Below are 21,204 nucleotides of genomic sequence, written 5' to 3'. Positions count from 1 at the left end.
TATGAAGGATTATGTGAAATACACAACTCAGAAAACAGGGCACGATCCAACGGCCACATTGCACCTGAAAGGCAGTGCGCCCCGGCGCAACGAGGCCGATAGAAGCAGAGGGACCCCACTCCCGGGAGTAACCCATCATGAGGGAACATAACAAAACAATAATGCATGTTGATACATGCGAGCTAGAGAGATGATTGAAAATTAGCCTAGCCGCAGTCAGTGTGTTCAAGGTTGAAGTAATGCCTTAGGGCTGGAATGTACGGCATGGTAGCACAGTAGTTAGCACTGTTGCTTCAGAACGCCAGGGACCCGGGTTCGATTCCCGGCTTGGGTCACTGTCTTTGTGGGGTTTGCACGTTCTCCCCATGTCTGCATGGGCTTCCTCCGGGCGCTCCGGTTTCCTCCCACAAGTCCCGAAAGACGTCCTTGTTAGGTGAATTTGACATTCTGAATTCTCCCTCAATGTACCCGAACAGGCGCTGGAGTGTGGCGACTGGGGACTTTCACAGTAACTTTATTGCAGTGTTAATATAAGCCTACTTGTGACACCAATAAAGTATTTGAAATCCTGCCAAAAACAATGGGCGGGATTCTCCGACCCCACGCCGGGCGCAAACCACTCCGGCGCGGGCCTAGCCCCTCAAGGTGAGGGCTTGGCCCCTAAAGGTACGGAGACTTTCGCACCTTTGGGGCAGCCCAACGCCGGAGTGGTTCCCGCCACTCCATTAGGCTGGAACTCCCCGCCCCGCCGGGTAGGGGAGAATCCCGCCCCATGTTCCTGACAAGAGACACTGATGAAGAAGGTAATAAAAATTAAGTTAAGGATTATTATAAAAAGCAATGTGCAAAAAAACAACCAATCAAGAGTGAGAAGGGAAGATAAATCCAACTTGCTAAGCAAAAAATATTGATCAAGAGTAAACATTTCTCAATTGTTCACAATGAGAAGAATTCACACCTACATTCAATTGTGTTCTATCTGCTAATACGCTTAACATGTAAATAAGTTTGTATGCTGATGTAAAGAATACATTGATTGTAACTAGAACCAAAGAGTGATTTTACTATTGAAGTGATAAGTGCCCAGAATTTATTACACGGAGACGAACAGGAGCACGAATGGGTGAGATTGCTAAGTAGGTCAGAAAGTTGACTTGATAAGTCGGTTTGATGGTGAGAAAGTAAGATGTTGAGTCGGTGAAAAAGTGTGTCGGTGATAAACTGATGGGGTAAGATAGTGAAATGGTCAGAAGATTGAGTAGATGAGCAGCCAACAGATGAGAATGGGAGGGATTTAATCGATGAGAAGGGCGAGTGATTGAGTTGGTAAAGAAGGTGAAATGTTGAGTAGGTGAGAGGGTTCAATCGGTAAAAAGCTTGCGTAAGGAGTAGATGAGAAGTTAGCACTGGCGAAGGGGGTGAGAAGGTTGAGTAGGCGAGACAATGAGCAGGTGAGTAGACAGAAAGGTAAATAGGTGAGATGCTTCCGTAAGTGAATACGTCAGAAGCTCGTGAAGGTGAGCAGTAACTGGTGAGCTTTTGAATAGATGAGAATATTTTATAGTTGAGACAGTTGAATATTTGTAAAGGTTGAGCAGCTGAGTAGATGTGTGGACCAAGAGCCAGAAGTTCAGAAGGTGAACTATTCAGTAGCTCAGAAGGCTGAGTGGGGAATGCATGTGATGATCAGTGGGTGACTAGGAGGTAAGGTGAGAAAGTGGGTAGGCTGTCTGAGCAGGTGTATTTGGAGTGTCAGGGAAAGTGAGGTGGCTAAGTTGCAAGGGTGGACACAAGTAGATCAGAAGTTCAGAAAGTGACTCGATGATAAAGGAGGTGAAAAAGCAGAATCACGGACAAGGTGAGAAGGGTACGAAAGTCTGTGTGAGGTAGGTGAAAAGAAGAGAAGGCTGAGTCGAGCTTAATGTGAGAAAGGAAAGAAGTAAGTAGGGTGTATGGAGGAAGGTGGGTCAGTGAATGGGGTAGGTAGGTGAAAGTCAGCAGGTAAAAGGTTCAGTAGAACAGGATAATAGAAGTTCAGAACCAATTTTCCCATTAAACTTTAGTTGGAAAGATTGAGGAGGTTATTACAATTATGAGGTTGATTGTTATATTTTGGGACTGTATTTTTAATTTAAGGTAAAATGAAGAGGATCATGTGAATTGGTCAGAAGGAAGTATGCCTGACAGCAAACCAGGATGGTTTGATTGTTATAGATTAAAGGGGGCTCAGATTGTTTTATTGGGAAGAAGGTTCAAGGTGTTTACCCTTGGAGACAATGATAGAAGCCTGTGTACTGACAATGGATAGACTGTGAGTCTTCAAAGTTCCAAAAACGTGTTAAGAATGTTGGGTTGTAAATAGTTATGCTGTAAATTATCCATTTACTTCCAAGAAAAAAGAAAGTTGAGGTCTCAAAGATTGCTAATTAGCTTTTTTACCTGGATACAAGGCCCATGTGATTCACATCACCGTGGATACGGGGTTTGAGAGTGGAAGGGTTTCGAAGGTATCCCTACAAACTCACAAACAGGGTTAGTCTGTGAGGGTCCAGAAGAGAGAGGCAACCTAGAAGCCAAAACTTTCTGTGGTAAGAGTGCAGATGGAAACTTGTGCTTAGACTGGTAGATGTAATTCATGGAGAATTAAATTAAGGCTGGAAGATTTGCCTAGCTTTAGTGACGGAGAAATTTCCAGGAAAACCCGCACCATGAAAGACAGTTAAGTAAATAGGAGAGAAATGGTGTAGATGATAGTTCAGTGAGGATGTGTGTAGGTGAGTGTTAGCATACCGGACCAAACCCCAACATTTGTTAGGATACCGGATGAGAACTTCAAACAATTTTTCTTAATTTGTAAAACTGTGGAAACAGAATACTTCACCCAGGAGTGATAACTCTGACCAACAGGTATCTATTATGTTAAAAAAACCTTTAATTTAAACACATCGACTTCAAGGAAATAGATTTACAATTATCAGTCGAACAGATCTTAAACAAAAGGAAAAACATGTACTTACTATCTACACCTGCCACCAATTTCAATTAAGCAACCAAATACAGTTCAAACGCCACTTCTAAATAAAGTTAACACAGCCGGTTACTTGCTTAGTTGTGTAGAGACCTTTGGAGAGAGATCTTTTCAAGAGCAGGTCCAGTACATTTCTGTTCAGCCTAATAGAATTTTGCAAAACTGCTGTTCAACGTAAAATATATCTTAACTCAGGTTTTTAAAAACATTACTGTAACATATATAAAATATATTATATAACATTGCTACATTCATCACAGTGAGAGAGTTTAGTTGAGGAGATTATTCAATAAATTAATAGTTGGGCAGTTGAGGAGGTTCATGAGGTAGGATGCTGAGTAGTGAAGATTGATCTCTTAAAATCAATTGAGCTGTCTGTCCCTAAGCCTTTTCCTGGCCCAAGAATTTGATTCTGTATGTCAGCCTCCAACAGTTATTGAAGAGTATGCCAGTATCTGTTACCCTACCTGAGGGCTCCACGGTTTTGGCTTCCGCAACTGGTACTGGTTCAGGTACTGCCTCTGGTTCAGGTTCTGGTTCAGGTTCTGCCTCTGGTTCAGGTTCTGCCTCTGGTTCTGGTTCAGGTGCTGCCTCAGGTTCTGGTTCAGGTGCTGCCTCAGGTTCTGGTTCTGGTTCAGGTGCTGCCTCAGGTTCTGGTTCTGGTTCAGGTGCTGCCTCTGCCTCTGGTTCAGGTGCTGCCTCTGCCTCTGGTTCAGGTGCTGCCTCTGCCTCTGGTTCAGGTGCTGCCTCTGCCTCTGGTTCAGGTGCTGCCTCTGGCTCTGGTTCAGGTGCTGCCTCTGGCTCTGGTTCAGGTGCTGCCTCTGGCTCTGGAGGAGAGATAGAGAAAACCATACAAAGTTTTTGAGAGAAATAGATTGAATGTTGGGTAGCGAAGTAAATATTTCAGAAGGTGAGTACACAAGGAGAAGAGAAGGTACATCGGTGTGAAGGTAAGTGAGTGGGAGGGTGCCTTGGCAGAGGATATGTGGGTGGGTGCGTGTGTGGAAGGTGCTGTGGGAGGGTGGACATATGTACGGGAGTTTATATGGTACATGGGAGGTTGTGTGTACGTGACTGTGTGTGTATATGGGAGGATATATGTGTGTAGAGGAGGTTGTATGTGTGGGAGTGTGTGTGTATATGTGAGTGTGAATTTGTGGGAGTATGTTTGTGCATATGGGAGGGTGTGTATGTGGATGTATATATGGGAGGTTGTTCGTGTGGGAGTGTGTGTGAATATGGAGGGGGTTATGTGTGGAGATGTATTTGTATACGGGAAGTTGTATGGGTGGGAGTGTGTGTCTATGAGAGGGTAAATGTGTGGGAGTTTGTATGTATATGGGAGAGTATGTGTGGGAATATGTGTTTCTAGGGGAGGTTTTCTGTGTGGGAATGTGTGTGTATATGAGGGGTGAATGTGTGAAAGTGTGTGTGTATATGGGAGGGTTCAGATGTGGGAGTGTATGTGTGGGAGTGTGTGTATATTGGAGGGTGAATGTGTGGGCGTTTGTGTAAATATGGGGGGGGTGTATGTGTGGGAGTGTGTGTGTATATGGGAGGGTGTATGTATGAGAGTTTATGTGCATAATGGAGGGTGTATGTGTAGGAATGAGTGTATATATTGGAGGGTGTGTGGGGCGGCACAGTAGCACAGTGGTTAGCACTGTTGCTTCACAGTCCCAGGTTCAATTCCGGCTTGGGTCACTGTCTGTGCGGAGTCTGCATGATCTCCCCGTGTCTGCGTGGGTTTCCTCCGGGTGCTCCGGTTTCCTCCCACAAGTCCCGAAAGACGTACTTTTTAGGTGAATTGGACATTCTGAATTCTCCCTCAGTGTACCCGAACAGGCGCCAGAGGGCGGCGTCTAGGGGATTTTCACAGTAACATATTTCATTATGCGTGGGAACGTGTGTGTATATGGAAGGGTGCATGTGTGGTAGTGTGTGTGTATATTGGACATTGTATGTGTGGGAGAGGTGTATATGGGAGGTGCTGTGTGGGAAGGGGTGTGTGTAGATTATGTTCATATCTGGGAAATGCTAGTTGGCCTGTTCATAACCTATTTTATTACGAGGGTTTTATATTCCGTGTCAACCTCTATTAGCTATTCATTTTGTCATACATATTTTGCCTTATGGGTGTTGCTAGCGAGGAGTGAGTGAGGGGAGGAGGGGAGACAGTGAGGGGAGAGTGAGGGAAGAGAGTGAGGGGAGAGAGTGAGGGGAGAGAGCGAGGGGAGAGAGTGAGGGGCGAGAGTGAGGGGAGAGAGTGAGGGGAGTGAGGGGAGAGAGTGAGGAGAGAGAGTGAGGGGTGTGAGTGAGGGGAGAGAGTTAGGGGAGAGAGTTAGGGGAGAGAGTGGAGAGAGTGAGGGGAGGAGAGGAGAGAGTGAGGGGTGTGTGAGGGGAGGAGGGGAGTGAGTGAGGGGAGGAGGGGAGTGAGTGAGGGGAGGAGGGGAGTGAGTGAGGGGAGGAGGGGAGTGAGTGAGGGGAGGAGGGGAGTGAGTGAGGAGAGGAGGGGAGTGAGTGAGGGGAGGAGGGGAGTGAGTGAGGGGAGGAGGGGAGTGAGTGAGGGGAGTGAGTGAGGGGGAGTGAGTGAGTGAGTGAGGGGAGGAGGCGAGTGAGTGAGGGGAGTGAGTGAGGGGGAGTGAGTGCGTGAGGGGAGGAGGCGAGTGAGTGAGTGAGGGAAGTGAGTGAGGGGAGGAGGGGAGAGAGTGAGGGGAGAGAGTATGGGGAGGAGGGGAGTGTGGGGAGGAGGCGAGTGAGTGAGGGGAGTGAGCGATGGGGGAGGAGGGGAGTGAGTAAGGGAGGGGAGCAGAGGAGGGGAGCGGGCGAGGGGAGGAGGGCAGAGGGCGAGGGGAGGAGGGCAGCGGGCGAGGGGAGGAGGGGAGCGGGCGAGGGGAGGAGGGGAGTGAGTGAGGGGAGGACGGGAGTGAGCAGAAAAAAGAAGATTTTTATTTTTTATTTTAAATGGATGTTGCTGGCAAGGCCAGCATTTAATGCCCACCCATAATTGCCCTTATTAGGGTTTGCTCAACTGTCTTTTGTAAGTGTTGCAGTCCGTGAGCTGTAGCTGCTTTCACAGTACCTTTAGCTCGAGATTTTGCTTCAGTAATGATGACACAACTGCAGTGCATGTCCATGTCAGGATGGTGGGCGCCTTGGAGGGAAACTTTCTGGCAATGGTGTTTGCACACATCTTCTGCTTTGCCTTTTCAGTCGGTGGAACTGGCATTGTTTGGGAGGAGCTGTCAAGGAAACCTTGGTGAAGTGTGGCAGTGTATGGGCGGCACAGTGGTTAGCACTGCTGCCTCACAGCACTGGAGATCTGGGTTCAATTCCAACGTTAAGTGACTGTGTGAAGTTTAAACGTTCTCTCCGTGTCTTGGTGAGTTTCCTCCGGGTGCTCCGGTTTCCCCTCTCAGTCCAAAGATGTACGGGTTTGGTGGATTGGCCGTGCTAAATTGCCCCTTGGGGTCCAAAGATGTGCAAGTTAGGTATGGGGAAGTGGGCCTAGGTGGGGTTCTCTTCCAGAGGGTCGGCGCAGTCTCAATGGGCCAAATGGCCTTTTTCTGCATTGTAGGGATTCTATGGATCTGTCGATAGGTCACACTGTAGCTGAAGTATGGTGCTGGTGGGGGAAGAGTAGTTTAGGCTAATGGATGGAATGCCCATTTAATGGGCAGCACGGTAGCACAAGTGGATAGCACTGTGGCTTCACAGCGCCAGGGTCCCAGGTTCGATTCCCCGCTGGGTCAGTGTGTGTGGAGTCTGCACGTTCTCCCTGTGTTTGCGTGGGTTTCCTCCGGGTGTTCCGGTTTCCTCCCACAGTCCAAAGATGTGCAGGTTAGGTGGATTGGCCATGCTAAATTTCCCTTAGTGACCAAAAAGGATAGGAGGATTATTGGGTTACGGGGATAGGGTGGAAGTGAGGGCTTAAGTGGGTCGGTGCAGACTTGATGGGCTGAATGGCCTCCTTCTGCACTGTATGTTCTATGTTAAAACAGATTGGACTGTCTTGGGTTTTGTAGTGCCTTGAACATTATTGCAGCTGCATGCACCCAGGCATATTCCTATCACTCTTGAGTTGTGCTTTGTCGGTGGTAAAGGGGATTGTGGAGTGAGCAGGTAAGTCACACATCAGAGTATCCTGACCTACTCCGGCCGTCATATTATTGAACAGGCTGGTCCAGTTGCTCCTCACTATTTGCCTTCATACCTGCAGGTTCTGCCTCTGCAGCTGCAGCTTCAGGTTCAGCCTCTTCTGGTGCTGCCTCTGCTTCTGAGGGTGGAAACACACAGGGATATAATCAGTGAACATCCCATACGGAAACACACGTTCTTGCCCAGGGGTAACATCTAGCCTAATGTCAAGCGCTACCTCACCAAAACCTCAAAATCACCTTTTTCAAACTGTCTCATTCTTTGTGACGAATTGTGGATTTTCCACAGTTTGTGAATTCCACATGCTAACTCCCCTCTTGTAAAAAGGGCTTTTACCACCTCTCCTTTAAATGGTTTGGAATCGTTGCCCTCTCGTTATTGTGTCGGTGGCCACAATCTCACTATTAACATCATGTAAGATTTTGAGGGTCCCTATCAATTTGCCCATTTAACCTTCCTACCTTGAGTGCAAAAAAAGTCTCAACTTTACCTCCCCATTCCAGGTTAAAAAATAGTGGACCATTTCTGTCACGGTTACATCCCCCTAATCATGGAATGATATCTGCGTACCCATTACTCAGACCTCCTTACAATAAAGCCGATATAGAGGCAATGGCAAAGGTGCAAAAACATTTACAAGGATACAAGATCTGAGAGGTTCTACCTATCAGGAAATATTACCCAAGCTAGGGCTCTATTTTCAAGAAAAAAGACAAGATAGAGGGTTTCATACTTGGAACTCTGGGCTTTCAGGAGATCTGGAATCAGTTTTGAGGTCTGTATGTGGTCTCACCATCAGGGACATCGGAGGATATTCATGTTATTTTGCTGTTATCAGTCCATGCATCAGGTCATAGCGGAGGCAACATGAGCAGCACAGTGGCACAGTGGTTAGCATTGCTGCCTCACAGCGCCAGAGACCTGGGTTTGACTGTGGTCTTGGGTCTGCATGTTCTTCCCTTATCTACGTGGGTTTCTTACATCTCACCACCCCCCCCCCCCCGATTTATTATTATTTGTGATGCATTATCAATTACGACGAGACGAGAGTAGAGAGTAAATGAGGCTTTATTAAGCAGAGATTAGTGGCCTCCTGCAGCTGCTACCAGAATTGGAGCAGCTCGGCGTGCACACACATTTATACTCCGCCTACTGGGCAGAGCTAGCAGGCAGGGATCTACCCCGTACCTGTAGTACAGGAGCCTTAACGTATTACCTCTAATAACAACTATTATACAATCAATGGTGACTACCACATTCACCCCCTGATAAAAAGAGTCCAGCGGGTGTGGTGGAAAGAAAATTTGCAGGTTTGTGAAAATGTTAAGTTTATAGTCTGGTGAAAATGTACAAATTCAGCCGGTCGGGTGCCTTGATCCTCCGCTGTGAGTGCCTCGGTCCCGATGGTGATGTGGGCGCCGACCTGGTTGCCTGTGACTCCGGGAGTGTGTTGTCCTCATCTTCATCCCCGGGTGGAACCAGTGGGAGGATGGATCGTCCTGGAACGGGGGCTGTAGTGAGGTGCGCTGGGGGGAGGGTGAGTGGGGCCGGGGCAAGCGGAGGGGGGTCGGGTGGTGGTGGGCCATGGGTGGGGATCCAGCTGGTGCCAGGTCCCTGAGGGAGACTGTGTCCTGGCGGCAGTCGGGGTACGCTACGTAGGCGTACTGCAGGTTCGCATGAAGTAGTTGTACCCTTTCGACCAACGGGTCTGCCTTGTGGATCCGCACGTGTTTGCGGAGGAGAATGGGTCCTGGAGCTGCCAGCCACGTTGGGAGGGAAACTCCGGAGTGGACTTCCTGGGGAAGGCAAGGAGACGTTCATGGGGGGTTTCATTAGTCGCAGTGCAGAGTAGCGATCGAATGGAGTGGAGTGCGTCGGGGAGGATCTCCTGCCAGCGGGAGACCGGGAGGTTTTTAGACCGCAGGACCAGCAGGACGGCCTTCCAGACCGTCCCATTCTCCCTCTCCACCTGCCCGTTTCCCCGGGGGTTGTAGCTGGTCGTCCTGCTCGAGGCAATGCCTTTGCCGAGCAGGAACTGACGCAGCTCATTGCTCATAAAGGAGGATCCCCGGCCACTGTGAACGTAAGCGGGGAAACCGAACAGGGCGAAGATGCTTTAATGTGCTTTAATGACCGTGGCAGACGTCTTATCGGGGCATGGGATGGCAAAGGGGAATCGGGAGTATTCATCGACCATGTTCAGGAAGTACGTGTTTCGGTCGGTGGAGGGGAGGGGCCCTTTGAAGTCCATGCTGAGGTGTTCAAAGGGGCGGGAGGCCTTCACCAGGTGCGCTTGGTCTGGCTGGTAGAAGTGTGGTTTGCACTCTGCGCAGACCTGGCAGTCTCTGGTGACAGTCCTGACCTCCGCAATGGAGTAGGGCAGGTTGCGGGCCTTTATGAAGTGGAAGAACCGGGTGACCCCCGTGTGCAGAGACCATCGTGTCGGGCCCGAAGTCGGTCCACTTGTGCGCTGGCACATGTACCTCGGGAGAGGGCATCGGGGGGCTCGTTGAGCTTCCCGGGGCGATACAAAAGTCTCGTAATTGTAGGTGGAGAGCTCGATCATCCACCTTAAGATTTTATCATTTTGATCTTGCCCCGCTGTGTATTATTAAACATGAAGGCAACCGACCGTTGGTCAGTGAGGAGAGTGAATCTCCTGCCGGCCAGGTAATGCTTCCAATGCCGCACAGCTTCCACGATGGCTTGGGCCTCCTTTTCGACAGAGGAATGGCAAATTTCTGAGGCATGGAGGGTGCGGGAAAAGAATGCCACGGGTCTGCCTGCCTGGTTGAGGGTGGCGGCCAGAGCCACGTCCGATGCATCGCTCTTGACCTGAAAGGGGTGGATCTCGTCGACCACATGCATCGTGGCCTTGGCGATGTCTGCCTTGATGCAGTTAAAGGCCTGGCGGACCTCAGCCGTCAGGGGAAAAACTGTGGAGTGGATGAGTTGGCGGACCCTGTCCGCATAGTTAGGGACCCACTGGGCATAATAGGAGAAAAACCCCAGGCATCGTTTCAGGGCCTTGGGGCAGTGGGGAATTCCATGAGGGGGCGCATGCGGTCGGGGTCGGAAAACTCAATTTTCCACAACATAGCCAAGGATGGCTAAGCGGTTGGTGCGGAACACGCACTTCTCCTTATTGTACGTGAGATTAAGTTTAGCAGTGTGGAGAAATTTAAAAAGGTTAGTGTCGTGGTCCTGCTGGTCGTGGCCGCAGATGGTGACATTATCTAGGTATGGGAAGGTGGCCCGCAGTCCCTACCGGTCAACCATTCGGTCCATCACACGTTGGAAGACCAAGTTAGTGACGCCGAAGGGAACCCCTAAGGAAGTGGTAAAGGTGGCCGTCTGCTTCGAACGCAGTGTATTGGCGGTCCGCTTTGCGGATGGGGAGCTGGTGGTAGGCAGATTCCAGATTCCGAGAAGACCCGGTACTGTGCAATCTGATTGACCATATCAGTTATGCGTGGGAGGGGGTACGCGTCGAGCTGCGTGTACCGATTGATGGTCTGACTATAGTCAACGACCATCCTGTGTTTCTCCCCAGTCTTTAGTACTACTACTTGGGCTCTCCAGGGGCTGTTGCTGGCCTCAATGATGCCTTCCCGCAGCAGCCGATGGACTTCCGACCTGATGAAGGTCCTGTCCTGGACACTGTACCGTCTGCTCCTGGTGGCGACGGGTTTGCAATCCGGGGTGAGGTTTGCAAACAGGGTAGATGGGTCGACCTTAAGGGTCGTGAGGCCGCATATGGTGAGGGGTGGTAGGGGTCCGCCGAATTTTAGAGTTAGACTTTGGAGGTTGCACTGGAAGTCCAGGCCGAGTAACAGGGCAGCGCAAAGGTTGGGGGGACGTAGAGCCGGAAGTTGTTGAACTCTACGCCCTGGACGGTGAGGGTGACGATGCAGTACCCCCGGATCTCCACGGAATGGGATCCGGAGGCCAGAGAGATTCTCTGGGTAACGGGGTGTACCGCGAGGGAGCAGCGCCTTCCCGTAGCGGGGGTGGATGAAGCTTTCCGTGCTCCCAGAGTCAAGAAGGCAAGATCGACTTTCACCGTCGTCGTCGCGGTTGCGCGGGTGGGACTGGTCGAGCATGATGGAGGAGTGCTGCGGCTGGTGTTGGTAGGCCCCGGGCTGGTCGGTGGTGGTGGCAGGCGATGAACGGCCAGATGAAGTGCCCGATGAGCAGGGATCTTGAAGCACCGTCCAAAATGGCGCCGAAGATGGCGGTGCCCACGGGCCGCACGTGGTCTGCGGGGACAAAAATGGCGGCACCCACGGGTCGCACGCGAGGGGTGCAGGAACACTGGGCCTAGATACAGCAGCGATCGGCCGGGCCTGGCACACAGCAGCGAAATGCCCCTTCTTCCCGCAGGTCTTGCAGATTGCACTCCGCGCCGGGCAGCGCTGCCGGGGATGCTTTGCTTGCCCGCAGAAATAGCATTTGGGCCCCCCGGTGTTGGCTGGCTACCGCGCGGCGCAGGCTTGGGGTTGGCTGGGGGCGGCCGCTGGTGGGGCCCACGATGTCCATGAGTGCGGTCGGGGGCGTTCGATTGTACGTTACGGGAGGCTACCGTTAGCGAGTTTGCGAGTTGCCTGGTCGCCGCAAGGTCGAGTGTACCCACTTCTAATAGGCGCTGGTGGATGTATGCTGACCCCATGCCCGTAATAAAAGCGTCCCTGATTAAGAGTTCTGTATGTTCAGCGGCCGAATGTGCCTGGCAATCCAGTTCCTCGCCAGGGCGTGCAGGGCATGCCCAAAATCGTCTAATGACTCACCGGGGAGTTTCTGCCTCGTGGACAGGAGGTCCCTGGCGTAGAGTTTGTTGATCGGCAGGATATAGTGTCCTTTCAGAAGCTCCATAGCTTCAGGGTAAGTGGGCACATTCCGGATAAGGGGAAAAATCTAGGAGCTCACCCGTGAGTACAGGATCTGGAGGTTCTGTGCGTCAGAGGGTTGTTCAGTCGCTGATCTGAGGTAGCTTTCGAAGCAATCTAGCCAGTGGTCGAAGGCCGACGTGGCGTTGGCTGCTTGCGGGTGCAGCTGTAGGCGATCTGGTTTGATGTGTAGTTCCATCGCTGTAATATCTCTGCTTAATAAATTGATGCCCTATCAATTATGATGAGATGGGAATAATCGAGGCTTTATTAAGCAGTGATGTGTGGCCTCCTGCAGCTGCTACCAGAATGGGAGCAGCTCGGTGTGCACACACATTTATACTCCGCCTACTGGGCGGAGCCAGCAGGCAGAGATCTACCCCCGTACCTGTAGGACAGGAGCCTTACCGTACTACCTCTAATAACAACTATTATACAATCAGTGGTGCCTACCACAATTTGCAGGCATATTTCGGTTATGTGCTTTTCTCTTTTTTTCCTGGGTTTTGGTGCGAAAAAGAAATTCTTTTTTTTCCCCCCCAAAGAAAGACCCCCAAGGGTTTTTTCTCCTTTTAAAAACGATTTTTTTTAATAAAAAGGAATTGTTTTTTTTTGAGAAAAAAAAAAGTTTTTTTAATTTTCGGGCGAGGAAAAAAAAAAGTTGAATAAAAAAATTATAATGTTTTTGTCTTAGCCTCTCCGTGCTCCGACTTTCAGACAGTTTCTTGTTGCGATCCCACTCCTCCTCCACGTGCAGGCTGCTCCGCTGACCAGGACCAGTCCCTCCTTTTATTTTTCTCTTCAGCTCCGTGGAACGGATCTTTGGTGCCTGGGCAGGGAGGGAGGCACGGCCGATTTCGCGGAACTTTAATTAAAAAAAAACCCGCCGGGAAACCCCCGGAAAAAGCCGCAATTTTGTGGACCTGCGGGAGCCTCACCTTCTTCAAGGAAAGTGAGGTTACTAATCACCATAGTGACTAGCAAGTGCTGGTGACAATCCACGAGTGGCTTTGTTTGGCCATTACGCTAACCTACCACTGACTCCAATGGCCAGTGATCAGTGTGGGATCCCTGACTGCTATCATTAGGGTGACGTTATCCCTACTCCCCCCATCCAGTTCCTACCTGCAGCTGGCTCCTCTGGTGCAGCAGCGAGAGGCAGAACATTGGCTTCAAAATACCCCTCATTGGTGATGTTTCCAGCTGGCGCGTAATGGGCCACCGAGATTGCGACCTCTCCACTCACCGAGTAAGCAATTGCCATTTCTTTGGCATCTTTCCATAAAAGCTGTGTAAAGTGGCCTAACGGGGACAAAACAAGTCAACAGTTAATGTAAGGTATGTTAACTACTTGTGTGCCTGCCTGTGATTGTATGTGTGTGTACTTTTAAGTGTGAATTATAATGGCATCCATGGTTTCAAAGCTTGTATTTTTTGACATAGACTTTAACTGTAACTGAAATGAAAACTTCCGCTAAATGAAAGGGAACTTGAACCTTCAGGTGTCTTGAAAGCTAAAATAGAAACAGAAACAGAAAGTTCAGATTTATGTGGAAACTGACAGACTGAAACACCGCGCGATCTACCCAAATGGAATAGAGTATCGGACCGCCAATAAACACCACGTTATCAAACGGCCATTCAGGTAGATTGGGGGCCTCAGCACAAAACAAGCGGCTGGGGCTACACTTAGCCCCGTTTTCTATCCTGAGGAGCTCCGTTTGCCAGAGCTTAGTGCAGGGAAAGGTCGGAACGGCATTTTTAAATGGTGCCCTGATCTCTCGACCCACCCCCCACGCGGCCCCCGAACCCCCAACACGCCGATAAGGGGATGCTAACAGCCCCCCCCTCCCATATCAGACCCAATCCCATCATGCAAAAAAATGCCAGCTTGGCACCTTGGCAGTGTCAGCCTGGCAGTGCCCCTGCCAGCTGACAATGCCCCTGCCAGCTGACAATGCCACCTGGGCACCTTGGCAGTGTCAGGGTGTCCAGGTTTCACCAGCGGTGCCAGGATGCCCTGCCCAGAGGGTATGCTCCTAAGGGCTTCTGATTCCCTGGCAGATCCCACGTTCACTGTTCCATCTGGTCCATTTGTGGGGACAGCACTGTACAGCGCTCGCTCGAGATCTCCAAGACGACAAAGTCAGATCCAACGCCTTGGGTAAATCTTGGCTACACATTTAGAGTGAGACTAGCTGTCTCGCTCTAATATGCAAATTTGCCAGAAAGTGATCCCACCCACAATGTGTGGGATTCGCATCACCGGGTTGATCCTGGAAGAGGGATGTCACGGCATTTCCGGGCGCGAAGCGCTGCTTTTTGGGAGCAATTCTCCGTGTGTATGCGATTCTCCGGAAAAAATTCTAAGTGAACCGCCGGGACCGTGCTTGCCAGCCTCCCGCTAACAAGGTCAAGCAGCACTTAAGCTGCACTTGCTCAGCCAACCCCAGCCAGCTCGCAACAATGGCGCCGAGAAGATCAGACCCAAGATACGGGGATGCTGACCTGGGGAGGTTCCTGGATGCGTTGGAGGCCAGGAGGGATGCCCTGTTCCCCTAGGGGTCCTGGAGGGTGAGCCACAAGGCAGCCAGTGCTGCCTTGGATGAGGTGGCGGCAGCAGTCAGCTCGGGGAGTGTGACCAGGAGGACTGGTCTCCAGTGCCGGAAGGTCAACGACCTACACCGGGCAGCCAGAGTGAGTAGGCACCAATGCTCCACCTCCCCCCAAGGGAGCATCCATACCCCCAACCCCCAGGTGACCCTCCAACCCTACCTCCATCCCCCCTCCAACCCTCCCTCCACCCCAACCCTCCCTTCACCCCCCCCACACAACTGTGAACCACGCATGTGGCTAACAATGCCCTCTCTGTGTCTCCTCATGAAAAGCTCTCCCATAATCGGCAGGAGAGGGCGCAAACTGCATTCATTGCCGGTCTTGCGAATCCTCACCTCATTCGAGGAGCGGGCCCTGGAGGTGACCGGTGTGCAGGAATCCCCTGTGGCTGTCTCCCTCTCTCACAGGTATACCGTTTTGGATACTGTTAGGGGGGGGATAGCCTATCAGGGGAAAACAACAGCAGCTAGAACCACAACTGGCTCTGTTGCTCAACAGGTGAGGGCAAAGTGCAGGAGAGCAATAGTTATAGGGACTCTATCATAAGGGGCACAGATAAGTGCTTCTGTCGACATGAAAGAGACTCCAGGATGTTATGTTGCCTCCCTGGTGGCAAGGTCAAGGATGTCTCTGAACGAACACAGGACATCCTGAAGGGGGAGGGTGAACAGCCAGAGGTCGTAGTACACATAGGTACTAACGACATAGGCAGGAAGAGTGGTGAGGTCCTGCAGAAGGAGTTCAGAGAGCTAGGCAGTAAGTTAAAAAGCAGGACGTCTAGGGTTGCAATCTCACGTGCCAGTGAGCTAGAAATAGGAGGATAGTGCAGCTAAACACGTGGCTAAACCGGTGGTGTAGAAGGAAGGGTTTCAGATTTCTGGATCATTGGGATCTCTTCCGGGGCAGGTCGGACCTGTACAAGAAGGACGGGTTGCATCTAAACTCGAGAGGCACCAATATCCTGGCTGGGAGGTTTGCTAGAGTCACTCGGGAGGATTAGTATGGCAGGGGGGTGGGGCCCAGAGTGTTAGCTCAGAAGGTGTAATAACTGAAGGGGAAATAGAGAACAAAAATAAGAGAACAATATCACCCTCAGGCAGAGCAAAAAAGGTGACAAGTGTGAGAAGGGAGGTGGTCAATGCAGAACTGCGGGGGTTGTACCTTATTGTGCGCAGTATACGGAACAAGGTAAATTAGCTTGTTGTGCACATTGAAATTGGCCGGTATGATGTTGTGCGCATTACAGAGAAGTGGCTGCAAGGGGATCAGGATTGGGATCTAAATATCCAAGTATATGTGTCCTATCGAAAGGACAGGCAGATGTGGGCAAAGGGGGCAGGGTTGCATGGTTAGTAAGGAATAAAGTTAAATCGATAGCAAGGAGTGATATAGGATCAGAAGGCATAGAATCTCTGTGGGTAGAGTTGAGGAATCGCAAAGGTAAAAAGACCCTGAAGGGAGTTATGTGCAGGCCCCCTCGCAGTGGTCAGTATGTGGGGCAGAAAATAAATCAGGAGATAGAGAAAGCATGTAAAAAAGGCAATATCACAATAACCATGGGGGACCTCAATATGCAGGTGGACTGGGAAAATCAGATTGGTAGTGGATCCCAAGAAAAGGAATCTGTGGAATGTCTAAGTGATGCTTTTTTGGAGCAGCTTGTGACAGAGCCTAATAGGGAACAGGCAATTCTGGATTTGGTGATGAGTAATGTGGCAGACTTGATTAGGGAACTTAAGGTGAAGGAACCCTTAGGGAGCAGTGACCACAATATGATAGAATGCACCCTGCAGTTTGAGAGGGAGAAGCTGGAATCAGATGTAACAGTATTACAATTAAATAAGGGTAACTACAAAGGCATGAGGGAGGAGCTGGTCAGTTGATTGGAAAGGAGCCCAGCAGGGAAGACAGTGGCAGGAGTTTTTTGGGAGGCACAACAGAAATTCATCCCAAGGAGGAGGAAACATGCTAAGGGGAGGACAAGGCTTCCATGGTTGGCGAGGGAAGTAAAGGACAGCACTTTTGACAAGGTGCCACACAAAAGGTTGCTGCATAAACTAAAGATGCATGGCATTGAGGGTAAAGTGGTAGCATGGGTGGAGGATTGGTTAACTAACAGAAAGCAGAGAATGGGGATAAATGGGTGTTTCTCTGGTTGGCAATCTGTAACTAGTGGGGTCCCTCAAGGATCAGTGTTGGGCCCGCAGTTGTTCACAATTTACATAGATGATTTGGAGTTGGGGACCAAGTGCAATGTGGCAAAGTTTGCAGACGACACTAAGATGAGTGGTAAAGGAAAAAGTGCACAGGATACCGGAAGTCTGCAGAAGGATTTGGATAGGTTAGGTGAATGGGGTAGGGTCTGGCAGATGGAATTCAATGTTGCCAAGTGTGAGGCTATCCAATTTGGGAGGAATAACAGCAGAATGGATTATTATTTAAACGGTAAGATGTTAAAACATGCTGCTGTGCAGAGGGACCTGGGTGTGCTGGTGCACGAGTCGCAAAAAGTTGGTGTGCAGGTGCAACAGGTGATTAAGAAGGCTAATCGAGTTTTGTCTTTCATTGCTAGAGGGATGGAGTTCAATACTAGGGAGGTTATGCTGCAATTGTATAAGGTGTTGGTGAGGCCACATCTGGAGTATTGTGTTCAGTTTTGGTCTCCTTACCTGAGAAAGGACATATTGGCACTGGAGGGAGTGCAGAGGAGATTCACTAGGTTGATCCCAGAGTTGAGGGGATTAGATTATGACGAGAGGTTGAGTAGACTGGGACTGTACTCATTGGAGTTTAGAAGGATGCGGGGGGGATCTTATTGAAACATATAAAATTATGAAGGGAATAGATAGGATAGATGTGGGCAGGTTGTTTCCACTGGTCGAGGAAAGCAGAACTAGGGGGCATAGCCTCAAAATAAGGGGAAGTAGATTTAGGACCGAGTTTAGGAGGAACTTCTTCACCCAAAGGGTTGTGAATCTCTGGAATTCCTTGCCCAGTGAAGCAGTTGATGCTCCTTCTTTAAACGTTTTTAAGAAAAAGATAGATACCTTTCTAAAGAATAAAGGGATTCGGGGATATGGTGTACGGGCCGGAGAGTGGAGCTGAGTCCACAAAGATCAGCCATAATCTCATTGAATGGCGGAGCAGGCTCGAGGGGCCAGATGGCCTACTCCTGTTCCTAGTTCTTATGTTCTTATTATAAAGGCTATGGAAAAAGCATACAAAGTGGCGCGTATTAGTGGGAAGCCAGAGGATTGGGAAGCCTTTAAAAGTGAGCAGAGGACAACTAAAAAAGCAATAAGGGGAGAGAAGATGAAATATGAGAGCAAGCTAACTAGTAATATGAAAGAAGATAGGAAGAGATTTTTTCAATATATAAAAGATAAGAGAGGCAAAAAATAGACACTGGACCACTGGAAAATATGGCTGAAGAAATAATAATAGGAAAGAAAGAAATGGCAGATGAACTGAATCGTTACTTTGCATCAGTCTTCACGGTGGAAGACACCAGTGGGATGCCAGAGCTCCAGGTGAAACAGGGGACAGAGGTGAGTGCAGTGGCCATTACTAAGGAGAAGGTTCTGGGGAAACTGAAAGGTCTGAAGGTGGATAAATCACCTGGATTGGATGGACTACACCCCAGTGTTCTGAAGGAGATAGCTGCGGAGATTGGTGATGATCTTTCAGGAATCACTGGAGGCAGGAAAGGTCCCAGAGGACTGGAAAGTGGCTAATGTAAAACTGTTGTTTAAGAAGGGAGGGAGGCAGAAGACAGGAAATTATAGGCCGGTTAGCCTGACTTTGGTCATTGGTAAGATTTTAGAGTCCTTTATTAAAGATGAGATCGCAGAGTACTTGGAAGTGCATGATAAAATAGGACTGAGTCAGCACAGCTTTGTTAAAGGGAGGTCATGTCTGACAAATCTATTAGATATGATGTGGAGATGCCAGCGTTGGGCTGGGGTGGACACAGTAAGAGGCCTGACAACACCAGGTTAAAGTTTGTTTCGAATCACTAGCTTTCAGAGCACAGTTCCTTCCTTAGATTCACCAGAAAGCTAGTGATTTGAAATAAATTAGTGGGCGGCACGGTAGCACAGTGGTTAGCATTGTTGATTCACAGCTCCAGGTTCGATTCCTGGCTTGGGTCACTGTCTGTGCGGCGTCTGCACGTTCTCCTCGTGTGTGCGTGGGTTTCCTCCGGGAGCTCCGGTTTCCTCCCACAGTCCAAAGACATACAGGTTAGGTGGATTGTCCATGCTAAATTATCCTTAGTGTCCAAAGGGGTTGGGTATGGTTGTGGGTATGGGGCGGAGCTGTGGGCTTGGGTGGGGTGCTCTTTCCAAGGGCCGGTGCGGGCTCGATGGGCAGAATGGCCTCCTTCTGCACTGTAAATTCTATGTCTAAATCTGTTAAGAGTTCTTTGAGGAGGTAACAAGGAAGTTAGACAAAGGAGAGCCAGTGGACATGATTTATTTAGGTTTCTAAAAGGCCTTTGACAAGGTGCCACATAAGAGACTGTTAAATAAGTTAAGAGCTTATGGTGTTAAGAGTAAGATCCTGGCATGGATATAGGATTGGCTGACTGGCAGAAGGGAGAGTGGGGATAAAGGGGTCTATTTCAGGTTGGCAGCTGGTGACTAGCGGTGTGCCCCAGGTGAATGTGCTGGGACCACAAATTTTCACAACATACATTAATGATCTGGAAGAAGGAACTGAAGGCACTGATGCCAAGTTTGCAGATGATACAACAATCTGTAGACGGACAGTAGTATTGAGGAAGCAGGGGGGATGCAGAAGTTTTTAGACAGGCTAGGAGAGTGGGCAATGAAGTGGCAGATGAAAGACAATGTGTAAAAGTGTGAGGTTATGCACTTTGGAAGGAGGATTGGAGGCATAGACTATTTTCTAAATGGGGAAATGCTTAGGAAATCAGAAGCACAAAGGGACTTGGGAGTCCTTGGGCTGGATTCTCTGCAGCCCCGCGGCAAAATCGCGTTTGGCGGGGTGACGGAGAATCCATTTTTACGCGGTGATCGTGGCTGGCGCCCCCCCAATGATTCTCCGGGCAAAACTGCCCGAGTTCCTGACGTCGTGGTTCTAACCATGTTTTGCCTGTCGGTAACATCTGGTGGCAGCTGCAGACTCAGTCCGCAGCAGCCCTGGTGCGGGGTGGGGGGATCGAGCACGGGGGGGGGGGGGGGGTCCTCAAGGGGGCCGGGGAGGCGATTGGGCGCCTCGGATCCGCGGGCGCGCGCCATCTCGGTGGGCCCTACCTTTTCGAGGTTGCTCCGCGGTCCGGGTCTGCCATGTTGCACGGGGCGGCGGCTGCAGTGCGCTTGCGCGGACTCCCGACCTGACGTGCGGGGGCCGTTTCTGGAGCCAGAGCTGTGAGCAGCTCTCTGGGGCCCTGCTAGCCCCCTCAGGTAGGAGAATCATTATTGACTTTTTCAAGGAAAGTCAGGAGTGAAATGCCAGCGTGGGAACATAGTCCCATTTTTGGAGAATCCAGCCCTGGTTTACAAAGTCTCTTAAGGTTAACGTGCAGGTTCAGTCAGCAGTTAAGAAGACAAATCCAATGCTAGCATTCATGTCAAGAGGACAAGAATGCAATACCAGGGATGGGCTTCTGAGGCTGTACAAGGCTCTGGTCAGACCCCATTTGGACTATTGTGAGCAGTTTTGGGCCCCGTATCAAAGGAAGTACGTGCTGGCCTTGGAAAGAGTCCAGAGGTTCACAAGAATGATCCTTGGAATGAAGAGCTTGTCGCATGAGGAACGGTTAAGGATTCTGGGTCTGTACTTGTTGGAGTTTAGAAGGATGAGGGGGCATCTTATTGAAACTTACAGGATACTGTGAGGCCTGGATAGTGTCATGAGAATGTCGCTTTAAGAAATGGTTAGCTGCTCATGTTACTGCAGTGATGTCAGAGTGTGGGTGGAGCTGAGCTCAGGTTCTGCTTTTTAGTTTCACTTTGAGAAAAGCTTGGGTGTGTCTCTGTCTTTTTAGTTTCGTTTTTCAGTGTGTTGCAGCTGAAGTCAGCCAAAGCAGCTGTATTGTTGAGCTCTCTGCCATGAAGGACTATCTCTTGATCATTTGGTGAATTCAGAAATATAAATGTTTTCAGTATTGAATGTAAACCCTGATGTGCTTCTGTTTAAAGGTTTGTTAAGTCTTTTGGGTGTAAAAGGACAGCATACAGGTTACTTAGTGTTGTATTCTTTGGGGGTTATCTTTGAATTAATGGTTGCTAAGACATTCATTGTTTGTTTTAAAAAGGTTAACTTGAGTTCATAGAATAAACATTGTTTTGTTTTACAAAATACTGGTCTATTTCTGCTGTACCACACCTGTAGAGTGAGCCGTGTGTTCCCCATACCACAATCTATTAAAAGTTGTGGGTCAGATGAACTCCATGACACATTTTTGGGATTCTCTAAACCCTGACCCATAATAGAGTGGACGTGGAAAGGTTGTTTACCCTTGTAGGAAAAACTAGAACCAGAGGACACAAT

At 49.7% G+C, this 21,204-nt stretch overlaps 1 protein-coding gene across 3 annotated transcripts in view; it reads right to left on the bottom strand.

Annotated features, from left to right (window-relative positions):
- Nucleotides 1-21,204, bottom strand: part of LOC140399054 (uncharacterized) — a 447,829-nt gene that overhangs the window by 27,783 nt on the left and 398,842 nt on the right. For 2 of the 3 annotated variants that reach the window (XM_072488143.1, XM_072488144.1), the window contains exons 5-7: nucleotides 13,198-13,374; nucleotides 7,242-7,304; nucleotides 3,496-3,855 (exon numbers count right to left, since the gene is read on the bottom strand). In XM_072488143.1, the coding sequence (XP_072344244.1) occupies nucleotides 3,496-3,855; nucleotides 7,242-7,304; nucleotides 13,198-13,374 (600 nt within the window). The remainder of the gene's footprint in view (nucleotides 1-3,495; nucleotides 3,856-7,241; nucleotides 7,305-13,197; nucleotides 13,375-21,204) is intronic. The other variant, XM_072488146.1, reaches the window with a different exon arrangement.

This window comes from Scyliorhinus torazame, chromosome 22, assembly GCF_047496885.1.
Source record: "Scyliorhinus torazame isolate Kashiwa2021f chromosome 22, sScyTor2.1, whole genome shotgun sequence".
In the NCBI taxonomy this organism is placed as follows: Eukaryota; Metazoa; Chordata; class Chondrichthyes; order Carcharhiniformes; family Scyliorhinidae; genus Scyliorhinus; species Scyliorhinus torazame.
This window is presented reverse-complemented; position numbering and strand designations above follow the sequence as displayed.